The 13118-nt window shown below is 48.5% G+C and overlaps 1 protein-coding gene across 1 annotated transcript; it reads right to left on the bottom strand.

The window, feature by feature from the left end:
• Positions 1-362: 362 nt before the first annotated feature.
• LOC119563585 (zinc finger protein 2) lies at positions 363-11442 on the bottom strand. The gene is made up of 5 exons (XM_037886214.2): positions 11240-11442; positions 7037-7104; positions 6219-6345; positions 2539-2652; positions 363-2181 (listed from the first exon to the last, which is right to left on the bottom strand). The coding sequence occupies exons 2-5, from the start codon at positions 7058-7060 to the stop codon at positions 2000-2002; spliced, it is 447 nt and encodes a 148-aa protein (XP_037742142.1). The 5' UTR covers positions 7061-7104; positions 11240-11442; the 3' UTR covers positions 363-1999.
• Between the last annotated feature and the right edge of the window lie 1676 nt (positions 11443-13118).

A 13118-nucleotide genomic window follows, 5' to 3' on the forward strand; every position in this document is an offset into this window, starting at 1 on the left:
CCTCTTTGTCCCTTTCCTGGGCCAGGTCACCTGATCTCTTTGTCTTCAACCCTTTAGCTCTCACCTTGCAGGGGGGAAGGGCCAGGCCATCAGTTGCCAGGAAACAGGGTGTTGACCATTCTCTGTGTCCAGACCCCTGCACACATCTCTAGGGCTCTGCAATGATCAAACACCCTTATCCCACCACCTAGATACTTAAGAACTGCATAGGGGAAACTGAGGCACCCCCACACTATTCAGGGGAAACATTAAGAACAGTCCCACTTCATCACAATACTAAGCTGCTCAAGATAGTAAAGACCAAAGCAGACTGTGAAGAACTTCAAAAAGATCTCACAAAACTAAGTGATTAGGCAGCAAAATGGCAAATGAAATTTAATGTGGATAAGCGTAAAGTAATGCACATCGGAAAAGATAACCCCAACGAGACATTCGATATGATGGGGGCTAATTTAGCTGCAACTAATCTGGAAAGGGATCTTGGAATCATTGTGGATAGTTCTCCGAAGACGTCCATGCAATGTGCAGCGGCAGTCAAAAAAGCAAACGGGACGTTAGGAATCATTTAAAAAGGGATAGAGAATAAGACAGAAAATATCTTATTGCTCCTATATACATCCATGGTACACCCACATCTTGAATACTGCGTACAGATGTGGTCTCCTCATCTCAAAAAAGACACACTGGCATTAGAAAAGGTTCAGAGAAGGGCAACTCAAATGTTTGGAACGGGTCCCATATGAGGAGAGATTAAAGAGACCAGGACTTTTCAGCTTGGAAAAGGGGAGACTAAGGGGGATATGATAGAGGTATTTAAAATCATGAGTGGTGTGGAGAAAGTGAATAAGGAAAAATTATTTACCTGTTCCCATAATACAAGAACTCGGGGCCACCAAATGAAATTAATGGGCAGCAGGTTTAAAACAAAAATAAAAGGTAGTTAGTTCTTCACACAGCGCACAGTCAACTTGTGGAACTGCTTGCCTGAGGAGGTTGTGCAGGCTAGGACTATAACAGGGTTTAGAAGAGAACTAGATAAATTCATGGAGGTTAAGTCCATTAATGGCTATTAGGTAAGGAATGGTGTCCCTGGCCTCTGTTTGTCAAAGGGTAGAGATGGACGACAGGCAAGAAATCACTTGACCCTTACATGTTAGGATAACTCCCTTTGGGGCATCTTGCATTGGCCACTGTCGGCAGACAGGATACTGGGCTGGATGGACCTTTGGTCTGACCCAGTTTGGCCATTCTTATGTTCTTATGAGAAAAATGGTACAAAACCCAACTGCTATTCAGCAGAACGCAGTGCAACGTAGGAACAACTGGGAATGAGGCAATCAGTCCCTAATGGGGGAACCTGGTGATTAACAATCATAGAATATCAGGGTTGGAAGGGACCTCAGGAGGTCATCTAGGAGGTCACCAGCTTCTCTGGTGATAAATAAGAGAAGAGCTGTGATGGAAGAATTTCCCGCACTCACAGCATTCATTGGGTTTCTCTCCCGTGTGGATCCTCTGATGTACGATAAGGCCTGAGCTCTGAGAGAAGGTTTTCCCGCACTCACAGCATTCATAAGGTTTCTCCCCTGTGTGGATCCTCTGATGGCGAATAAGGTGTGAGCTCCGAGCAAAGGCTTTCCCGCACTCACAGCATTCATAGGGTTTCTCCACTGTGCGGATCCTCTGATGGCCAAGAAGGTGTGAGCTCCGAGCGAAGGTTTTCCCGCACTCACAGCATTCATAGGATTTCTCCCGTGTGGATCTTCTGATGGCGAATAAGATGTGAGTGCAGAGTGAAGGTTTTCCCACACTCGCAGCATCCACAGGGGCTCACTCTGGTGTGAATTCTCTGATGGGTAATAAGGTGTGAGCGCCTCCTGAACTTTTTCCCACACTCATAGCCCGTGTTATTTCTCTCTCCTGTCAGGATTCTCTACTGGGACATGGTTTCCTTGAGGCTTTTGTGAGTTCCCCGATAATTAACAGGTATTCCAACTTTCTACACCGGCTGGTTTCCCTGCCGCTTCTCTGGCCTGTGCTGCCCCTGAGAGCCTTTTCCCTGCTCACAACTCCTGGACACACTCCCTTTGCATCTTTGCAATAACATCCCCTGCGGTTCCACTTGCTCATCTTCCTGCTGAGGATTCTGCTCCACGGTCTCTCTCACCATCCCATCACGTGCTGGGACAGAGAAAGAAAAACCTCAGAAACCAGAAGTGAAAAGGGGGGAACAAACCAAGAGAATAGCTGAAGATGGAAAAAAACCAGGGACTGAATTTCCCCCAACTCTTCCCCAAAGGGGAGAAAGGAGGGAATCAATTCTGAATCCAGTTCCCATCCAAACACTCCCCAGAGAGAAGGGAGTTTCGGGAGGGAACTACTGCCAGGAGTTAGGATGGGTAGGGAGCCATGAACAGTATCTGCCCTGAGGATACGACACCTACTGGGGACCATCCTGAACCCAGAGACCTCACAAGATCTTTGTTGGGAATCCCAGCTGTTTCCTTCAAGCACTGAGTAGGTTTAATCATCCCTCACCCATGCGGCTGCCTCTCAGGACCTCTCTTTCCTCTGAGCCCCAGAGATCTGGGGCCCACGGCTCTTCCCCTCGTTTCAGCTGGGAGATGACATCGGGTTTGGAAACTGGGATCCCTGCTCATGGGAAAGACGACCAGTGAGATCAGGTAACAGCAAAAGAAGAAATTACTCAACCTGTGCATCAATGATGGTTCTTTGAGATGTGTCTCCCTGTGGGTGCTCCCCTGTAGGTGCTAGCCCATTAAAAACAGCTGTGTAGACCGGTGGCTTTCTAGACTACTGTGCCCCTTCCAGGAGTCCGATTTGTCTTGCGTACCTCCAAGTTACACCTCATTTAAAAACTACTTGATTATAAAATCAGACATAAAAATACAAAAAAGTGTCACCACACACCGTGAATTGCTGACTTGCTCATTTTTACCATCTAATTATAAAATAAATAATCAGAATATAAATATTGTACTTACATTTCAGTGTGTATGTCAAGGTTCCGTCCCCACTCTGAACTCTAGGGTACAGATGTGGGAACCTGCATGAAAGACCCCCTAAGCTTATTCTTACCAGCTTAGGTAAAAAAACTTTCCCAAGGTACAAACTTTGCCTTGTCCTTGAATGCTATGCTGCCACCACCAACCGTGTTAAACAAAGAACAGGGGAAGAGTACACTTGGAGACGTCTTCCCCCAAAATATCCCCCCAAGCCCTACACCCCCTATCCTGTGGAAGGCTTGATAAAAATCCTCACCAATTTGTATAGGGGAACACAGACCCAAACCCTTGGATCTTAAGAACAATGAAAAAGCAATCAGGTTCTTAAAAAGAAGAATTTTTATTAAAGAAAAGGTAAAAGAATCACCTCTGTAAAATCAGGATGGTAAATACCTTACAGGGTAATCAGATTCAAAACATCGAGAATCCCTCTAGGCAAAACCTTAAGTTACAAAAAGACACAAAACCAGGAACATACATTCCATTCAGCACAGCTTATTTTACCAGCCATTAAACAAAAGGAAATCTAATGCATTTCTAGCCAGATTACTTATTAACTAACAGAAGTTCTGAGACTGCATTCCTGATCTGTTCCCGGCAAAAGCACATCACACAGACAGCGAGACCCTTTGTTTCCCCCCTCCAGCTTTGAAATTATCTTGTCTCCTCATTGGTCATTTTGGTCAGGTGCCAGTGAGGTTATTTTAGCTTCTTAACCCTTTACAGGTGAAAGGGTTTTGCCTCTGGTCAGGAGGGATTTTATAGCACTGTATACAGAAAGGTGGTTACCCTTCCCTTTATTCTTATGACAGCATAGTATATAGATCAGCATAAGCAAGTCATTGTATGAAATTTTACTTTGTACTGACTTAGCTAGTGATTTTTCCATAGCAACTCTGGAATACCTCTGCGTACCCCAGGGGTACACATACCACTGGTGTAGACACTGCAGCTCAGGCTTAAGAGACTGAGCTCCAGACCAATCTGCCACCTCTCTCTCTCTGTGTTGCCTTGTTTTTTTGCCCTGGATAGCAGCAAACTTGAGCCCAGTCTGTTTGTACCGTAGTTCCTGTGTCCCAAAGTGCAGTGCAGTTGTGTTCCCATGTTCTGCTTCCCTTGGACCCAGTCATTACACATTAACCTTCAGGAGACTTCCATTGTCCAGTGTGCTTCATACATATGTGGATAGTCCTTGATAGTGTTTCCATGTAAATGGAGACAGGCCTATGCTACTTCAACAGGAATTACATCCCCATCCCAGAAGAGGAATTCATTCCTTCACACCCAGTGGCTAACAAAGCAAATTGAGAGGGAAGCTGACCCATGCATATTTTTCATTAAAAAAAACCTACTAAATAAAGCCCCCATTCTCCAGAGGGAGACAAGGTCAAAGTGAAGGGCTAGGATAATGAACCATAAAATCACAGAAACACACAGGGTAAAAGGACCTCAAGATGTCAGCTAGTCCATCCTCCAGCCCTGAGACAGGACCAAGTATACATAGACCGTCGGTCTAACCTCTTCTTAAAAACCTCCAGTGACCAAGATTCTACAACCTCTCTTGGTAACATATTCCTGTACTTATCTATATGCACAGTTGGAAAGTTTTTCCTAATATCCAACCTAAACATCCCATGCTGCAGAACAAGCCAGTTACTACTTCTCCCTACCCTAACCCTAAGCAGGAGAGGATAAGGGAAGATCAGATTTCAAGAAGACGACCCTAATCAGTAGTGTCAGACAGCTGAGAGGTCGAGGAGGAGGAGGAGGATGGAGTGCTGGTTCTGAGCTTTGCCTAGGGACCGGTCATTAGAGACTTCAGCAAAAGCAGCCTCGGTGAAGTGCTACAATCCCTGAATCCTTCCCTTCCTACCCCTCACCAGACCCCCCTGTGATGGGTTGGGTCACAGAGACCCTCTTGTCACCTGAGGTGCTGGAACTACCTCTGAGCCCATTGCTCTGTCAGTTAGCGATGTCAAAAATTGCATCCCCACTGGACATAAATTGCAGCAAAAACATAGTGCCAACATAGTTACAGTGGCAAAAAAAGTCCATGAAACAGAAAACCAAGGACATTAAAGGCCCACAAAGTACATTAAGCAGAGTTAAGGATGACTAGTGCTGCCTCATGCCCTTCCGGCATGTGGATGGTGGTGAAAAATAAAACCTCTGAAAACCAGGAAATGAAGAATTAAACTACACACCACCCCAGCAATGTAACCTTAACTCCGCCCCTACCCCCTAGCCCTGGAGCTGGCAAATATCACTGGGAATAGGTCAGGAAGGGTGGTGCCAAGGTTACCAAACTACCCAAGGAAGGGGCAAATTTTCCATCTCTTGAAGTCTTCAAGTCAGGACAGGATGCCTTTCTGGAAGATGTTTTCGTCAAACACAAGGAATTCAGCGCACTGCAATGGTAACTGGATGAAACTCCATGGCCTGTATTACACAGGAGGTCAAACTAGATGACCTAATAGTCTCCCCCAGCCTAAAAATTTATTGATCAACAGAAGGAAGGACTAAGAACATGCCGCTGTGTGTTTTACCTTCCTCAGATTTTAATACCAGCATTTCTCCACATTCACTCCAGCAGTGTGCCAGCTGCAGCTTTAAATGAACGGTGGAGGGACTAGTTGGAGCAGCTGGGCAGAGCTGTGCCACGAAGAGAGGTGCATGTGAAACTGTAAGGAACAGGTATTCCTCATTTCAGTGCTGAGCGGCGTAGGCAGCGTCAATAAAGGCGCACAAGGGCGTGTTCTTGCCACAAGGATCGTCAGCAGGCTGGTGCCGTACATGCTAGGGGTCTCCGGGGCTCAGTAAGGGGTAAGTGAAGGCACTGACTCGGAAGGAATCTTCATTGGAAGGGTAAAGGGTTGGTGACATTATGAAAGTCTGAGATGGATTGTGTGCAGTAGGCTCAGTGTCTGAGTGCTGGCCAGGGGTAGGCAGCTTCCATTCCCTACATCGGACCTAACCCCAAGTTTTGCCTTAGCAAAGAGACGGTGTTAGCATTTGTGCTGTCCTGCGCTTGTGCTCTGCTCCCAAAGTGTTCTGTAGCGGGGAGGGTCGAGTGCTAGTCTGTGTGTCATCGGCCTGTCAGTGGGTTGCTGAAACAGGGAAAAACTGAGGGTGCAATGTGAACCTTAAATCTTCATTTCTCCTTCTAAGAACCGAGGGGACAGGAATCCTTACCCAGCGAGGTCACGTTCTCATAATTCTCCCGCATGACGTCTCCGTAGAGGGCTCTCTGAGCGGGGTCCAGCAGAGCCCACTCTTCCTCAGTGAAATACACAGCCACCTCCTCGAAAGTCACCGGCCCCTGAAAGAGCAAGAGCCCCCCACTCTGCACCTGCTGCCCAGTGACAAGCCCACCGTTCACAGGGGAGGAGGGCCAATCACATGGAAGCTCTGGGAGGCAGGCAGGCAGGATCCGACCTCCTTCCCATCAGAGCAGCCAGGAGGCATCAGGGTGAGGGGAGAAAGAGAGAGAGCCCCAACCCCTTCTAGCAGACAGAGATGGCTGGGGTCTTCACAGTCAACATTCACCTACCAGCCAGAAGTGGATACAAGAGATAGAGCCCCCAGGAGGGTCCAGGGGCAGCCAGCCCCCTGGTAGGAATCCCAACCCCACCCCGTGCCAGCAGTTGGATGGAAAGGGATGGGGTGTCTTCCCCGGGCCTCACTGGGGGTTGCCCTCTGGCTATTAAGTTCAGACTCCAGTATTGGAGTCAGGTACATTTCCCCAGCCCAGTTAAGGGGGGAGTGTTTCCTGCTTGACAAATTAGGGAATTTCCACCCACAAACCCCATGGGTCTATTGCTAGAATCTAGGCCCCACCGTGAACAAATCCCGGCAGGTTTGTCACACCCTGTCCCCCTCCCTTTCTCCAACCTGTGTATTTCCTGCCCCCTCCCACCTGCCGACCACCCACAGAAGCACCCACCTCCTATGTCTTTACTGCCCTTCTCCCGCCAACAGGAGCCCACCAGCAACTCCCCGATAATCCCTACCTGAACTGGCCCCACGGCAGCCATTTCCCTTCCCTGGTCCCTGGAAGGATGGGACGTAACGTTGCAGCCTGTCAGGGCAAGAAGGGGACGTGTCAGAACAGGACAGTAACGTCACATCACAATTCCCCCCTGCTCTTTCACTGCAGACTGATGTTCTCGACTCTGTCATGCAAATAAGAGAAATATTCAAAACTCAATTAGTAATGGGGGGGACGGGGGGACATGGGACTTTAACTACCGAGACACCTGTTAGAAAAGGAATTCAAACAAACACAAAGTGTCCAGTAAGTTCTCGGAATGCGTTGGGGACATCTGTTTGCTTCAGAAGATGGACGTAGTAACCAGGGGGATGGGCATTTTAGGGTTGATTCTGACTAACAGGCGGGAGTTAGTTAGGAAATGGAAGGTATCTGGCTGGTGAATCTTGCCCACATGCTCAAGGTTCAACTGATCGCCATATTTGGGGTCGGGAAGGAATTTTCCTCCAGGGCAGATTGGAAGAGGCCCTGGCGGTTTTTCCACCTTCCTCTGTAGCAGGGGCACGGGTCACTTGCTGGAGGATTCTCTGCACTTTGAAGTCTTTAAACCACAATTTAAGGACTTCAATAGCTCAGACATAGGTGAGAGGTTTATTGCAGGAGTGGGTGGGTGAGACTCTGTGGCCTGCATTATGCAGGAGGTCAGACTAGATGATCATAATGGTCCCTTCTGACCTTAATATATATGAATCTATATGGGCAAAAGTGTTCATGAAATGATGATTTCGTGATTCGAAGAAAAGGAAAGCGTTAGAGCAGGAAAATAAGGACAATGGACTTCAAAAAAGCAGACTTCAACAAACTGTGAAAACTGGTATGTGAGTGTGACATTTCCCTCCATATTCTTTATGAAAATATGCTTATGAAATGAATAGGAGATAACCGAGATGTACTCTGTGCAAGATGGGTCTTGTAAGATATCATTGGAAAGGTTATAATTTACTGACTACGATTATCCAATTTGTGTGCACGTATCATTTCTATATCTGAAGTTGGGAATACTGACTATGTATCTGTATTTCAACTATGCTACTTTGGGCAACGCCCACTGCTAACACTTCAGGTACAACAATGGAAAAGCCAGACAGGACGGATGGGCCATCAGCAAGAACAATGGACTGTGAAAAGGCTCCATACTGCCACTGACTCCTGGACGCTGTGATACTACAGAGTCAGGTGGTCATGTCACCGGATACTCAATGTTACCTGGGACTTCTTGTAACTTTCCACTGGAAGGAAAGGGGGATCAAGTTTGGGAAACAAAGGATTCCCACCTTATGTAAATCCTATTTAAGGGTGGGGAGGTAGGCAAATAAAATGACTCCTCTCCGAGGCCTGTCTACCCAAGAAGAAAGACTGCTAAAGCCACCTGAAGAGAAGGCTGGGAGGGGCAGGGGGGGGAAATTTCATAAAACCTTTGAGTCTGTACCGCTTAAAGGGAGTGGGCACCAGAGTGCTGGGGCAAGCCCCTAAAGCTGAGTATTTCCAGAGCGGATCTCTCTCTTTCTGTGCAGCTGGGCACGGACCTGCCCGTGTGCTTGGCTGGAAGAGGCTTGTGAGCCTAACCCAGCCAGGTAAAGGGCACCGAGGCTGGTAGAATAGGCTGCCTCAGTGGCACCCCAGCTCATCAGGTGACACCCCAAAGGACCCAAACCTGTCACAGTGAAGTCCCATGGGAATAAGATTCTAAGGAGACTAAAGCTCAGGAGAGCTGGCCGTTGCTCCGTTAATGCTGTCTCTGAGAAACAGCAAACTATCCCAATGGGAAGGAAAGACAGAAAGAATAGTAAGCTGCAAATATGGCTCCGTGAGGAGTTCTTTCATGACCAGACAATAAAAAGGAATCCTACAAAACTCTGAATCATGGACAAATTGCTGTGGAAGTTACACATGTTAGATACGTTAAAGTCAGCCATAAAATTCACCTTAGAGCGCTCAAGGAATTAGCTGAAGCAATCTCGGAACCATTTGCAATTATCTTTGAGAACGCCTGGAGAACAGTGAAGACTGGAGGAGGGCAAACAGAGTACGGATCTTTTAAAAGGGGAACAAAGAGGACTGGGGAATAAAGCCAAGTCTTACTTAGATACCTGGAATGAACAAATTATTAAACCATCAATTTGTAAGCACGTAGAGGACAGTAAGGCAATAAGTTATGGCCAGCATGGATTTGCAAAAACAAATAATGCCCAGTCAATCTAATGTTCTGCTTTCACAGGGGTACTGGACACTGTAGACATGACATATCTTGATTTTAGTCAGGCTTTTGACACAGGCCCCCTGTGACATTCTCATAGTGAACAAGGGAAATATGGTGAACATGAAAGTGCTATAAAATGGGTGAAAATGTTGAAAGGCTGTACTCAGACAGGAATCATTAGCGGTTCACTGTCCAACTGAGAGGATGTATACAATGGAGTACCCAGCGGCCAGTCCTGGATCTGACATATTCAATATTTTCACTAATTACTTGGATCACTGACTGGAGAGCATGCTGTCTAAATATGCAGATAATAGCAGTTGCAAGGGGTTGCAAGCACATTGGAGGACAGGATTAGAATTCAAGGTAACATTTACAAATTGGAGAACTGGGCTGAATGAATGAGATGAAATTCAATAAAGACGAGTGCAAAGTACCAGAGTCAGGGAAGGAAAACCAAATGCACAACGACCAAGTGGGGAATAGCTGTTTATGAGGTAGTACTACTGAAAACGATCAGGGATTATAGGGGATCACAAATTGAATCTGAGTCAACCATGTCACTCAATTGTGAAAAAACCTAATTAAGCATTGGAATAGATTAGCAAGAGAGGTGGTGGAGTCCCCATCATTTGAGGTTTTTAAGGACAGATTGGACAAACACCTCAGTGCTGGGGGCTGGTCTAGATGCCCTCTCATGGTTCATTCCAGCCCTACCGTTCTACAATTCTATGCTGGGGAAATGTTTGGTCACTTGATTACAGCACTGACCGGCCCCTCGAGACATTTTGAAACCCTCCCAGTAACAAAGTCTGGGAACCAAATGGGAGAGAAGAGCAGAACAAAAGGAGTGACATTGGGGGATTCCCGCTGACATTGTCCCCAGGGCAGCACACTCCTACAGCAGGGGGTACAGGGAGAGTCAGGAGCTGGCTTTTCCTCCCCCTGCACCTCATCTTGTTCATAGCAAAGTGAAAAGAAAAGGAGTACTTGTGGCACCTTAGAAACTAACCAATAAATTGGTTAGTCTCTAAGGTGCCACAAGTACTCCTTTTCTTTTTGCGAATACAGACTAACACGGCTGTTACTCTGAAACATAGCAAAGTGAATCTGCCCAGGGATGCGGCAATAAGCGTGCATGGGCCAGTCAGAAATCTGGGAATCTCTCTCCCCAATTATTTCTCCCACTGCCCTTTTCAGTCTCTCTCTCTCTCTCTCCTTTTTCTCCTTGTGTCTCCCTTCCCCTGTCTCTGGCTGGCAGCCAATCCTGGGGTTTCGCCCTCCTATGGCTGGATCGGCTCCTAAAATTGCTGAGGGGAGGAGACATGGGGTGAGGAGGGGCTGTTTGTGCAGAGACACTTTCATGCCCATTCCCTGCAGGTTCCCTGAGGTCTCTATCAATCACCTGGAGTCTCTGGCTCAGATGTTGGTGTGGGCAGAGCCTTCGGTTGACCTATGGGGCTAATTACAGCTGGAGAAAATCCTCACCTTGGCTGGGCGCAGAGGAAGCTTTACTCACGGTCACTCCCCAGCCCCGATCCCGCTGGGGGAGCAGCAGCTGCTCAGCCTGGGCTCCCAGATCACAATCGAGGCAGCAGCGTCTGAACCAGGAAGCTCAACCCCAATATCCTGAGGCAGAGAAAGTAACTTTCCTCCCTTTAGCAACAACTGAAACCCCCGTCCCCACAGGGACACACCCTGATCGTATCTGCCCCCCATGTTAGTTTGGAGTCACTCCCTGTTCTGCCTTGCAGTGACTCCGGATTAACACGCGTCTCAGCGAGACCAGAAACGTAGCTCAGGCAGGAGGAGGCCAGACTCCTTTTAAATGGATCATTGCAGCGGCGGATCGAACCTGCTCCCACCCCCCTCGTTCCCCATGTGCTGAGACGGATTCACAGCAGCAGTTTCCCATGTCCCCCCGCCGCCTGAACCCCCCTTTCACACCATCTGCCCCTCCCGCACCCCTGGCTCCGGGAGTCTCTATCCGGGCGGCTGCCCTCGGGGTCTCTTCGCCAATCAGCGAACGGGGCGCCCTGAGGCGCACCGTTAACAGCCTCCGCCCGTAGATTGGGGCAACGTCATTTCCGGCCTGAGGTGCGTCAGAAACTACATCTCCCAGCCTGCCCTGGGGCGCTGCCGAACTCTCGGGCCCAGCCCGTACAGACCCCCCCCTCCCTTCATACAGACCCCCCCGCCCCGCCGTACCTGGCCTGTCAGACGCGGTGACACTGGGTCAGACCCGGGAAGCGGGTTCGGCGGCGATGGCCCCGCCCGCAGCGCGCTGGCTTTGCTGGGACTGAGCATGCGGATTGAGCACGGATGGCGCATGCTCAGTACTAGCTGCTGAAGCCCCTACGCCCACACTCTGCCCTGACTTGGCCCAAAACTTCCCTACGCGGGAGGGGAGAGGGGCGGAGTGTGGGAAGGGGGCGGAGACTAAGCGGGGGGGGGGGGGAGAACTCCGGCACGGGGAGGGGCGGGGGGGGGTCCTTTTTTATCCCCCCCGCACCGACAGCCCAGCCCCCGTGTTGTGTGTCGTGTTGTGTGTGTGTTCTGTGTCATCTCGAGTGTTGTGTGGAGTGTGTGTGTGACGTGTTGTGTGTCATCTAGCGTGTGTGTGATATGGTGTGTGTCGTGTTGTCTGTATGTGACGTGTTGTGTGTCGTGTGACGTGTTGTGTGTGATGTGTGTGTGTGACGTGGTGTGTGTTGTGTGTCATTGTGTGTGTGTCTGTGTGTTGTGTTGTGTGTGATGTGTTGTGTGCCATTTTGTGTGTCGTGTGACGTGTCGTGTGGGTGTGTGACGTGTGTCTGTGTGAGGCGGGTTGTGTGTTGTGTTGTGTGTGTGACGTGTGTCGTGCTGTGTGTGTCATGTTTTGTGTGTGTGTCACTGTCATGTGTTTTGTGTATGATGTTATTTGTGTCATGTTGTGTGTGTGTTGTGTTGTGTGCCATTTTGTGTGTCATGTGTGTTGTGTCATGTTGTGTGTGTAGTGTTGTGTGTGTGACGTGTTGTTTGTCATGTTGTGTGTGTGTGACGTGTGTCATGTTCTGTCTGTGTGTGTCGGTGTCGTGTGTTCTGTGTGTGTGATGTTTTGTGAATCGTGTTGTGTGTGTGTGTTGTCTTGTGTGCCCTTTTCTGTGTCCTGTTGTTTGTGTCTGACGTGTTGTATTGTGTGTGTCTTTGTGAGACTGGTCGTGTGTAGTGTTGTGTGCGTGTGACATGTTGTTGTGTGTGTGATGTGTGTTGTGTGTGTGAGATGTGTTGTGTGTGTGTGAGACGTGTTGTGTGTCGTGTGTTGTGTGTCATCTAGAGTGTTGTGTGGAGTGTGTGTGTCATGTTATCCATGTGTTGTGTGTCGTCTAGCATGTGTGTGATGTGTTGTGTGTTGTTGTGTGTGTCTGTGTGTTGTGTTGTGTGTGTGATATTTTGTCATGTTGTGTGTGTTGTGTTGTGTGCCATTTTGTGTATCGCATGTCATGTTGTGTGTGACGTGTTGTGTGTCACGTGTGTGTGTGACGTGTTGTGAAATGTGTGTCATGTTGTGTAGGTTTGTGTGTGGGTGACGTGTTGTGTGTCGTATTGTTTGTGTCTGTATGAGATGGGTTGTGTGTTGTGTTCAGTATGTGTGAGACGGGTTGTGTGTGTGACATTCTGTGTGTGCGTGCGCACGTGCGACTTTTGTGCATGTGTGAAGTGCGACGCGTTGTGCATGACGTGTGACGCGCGAAGTGCATGCGACACGCGACGTGCTCTGTGTGCCATGTCCGACGTGTGATGTGTGGTGTGTGTCTGTTGTGTGTGTTTCTCAGTGTCGTGTGTTGTGTGTGTGATGTTTTGT

Source organism: Chelonia mydas, chromosome 26 (assembly GCF_015237465.2).
Source record: "Chelonia mydas isolate rCheMyd1 chromosome 26, rCheMyd1.pri.v2, whole genome shotgun sequence".
Classification (NCBI taxonomy): Eukaryota; Metazoa; Chordata; order Testudines; family Cheloniidae; genus Chelonia; species Chelonia mydas.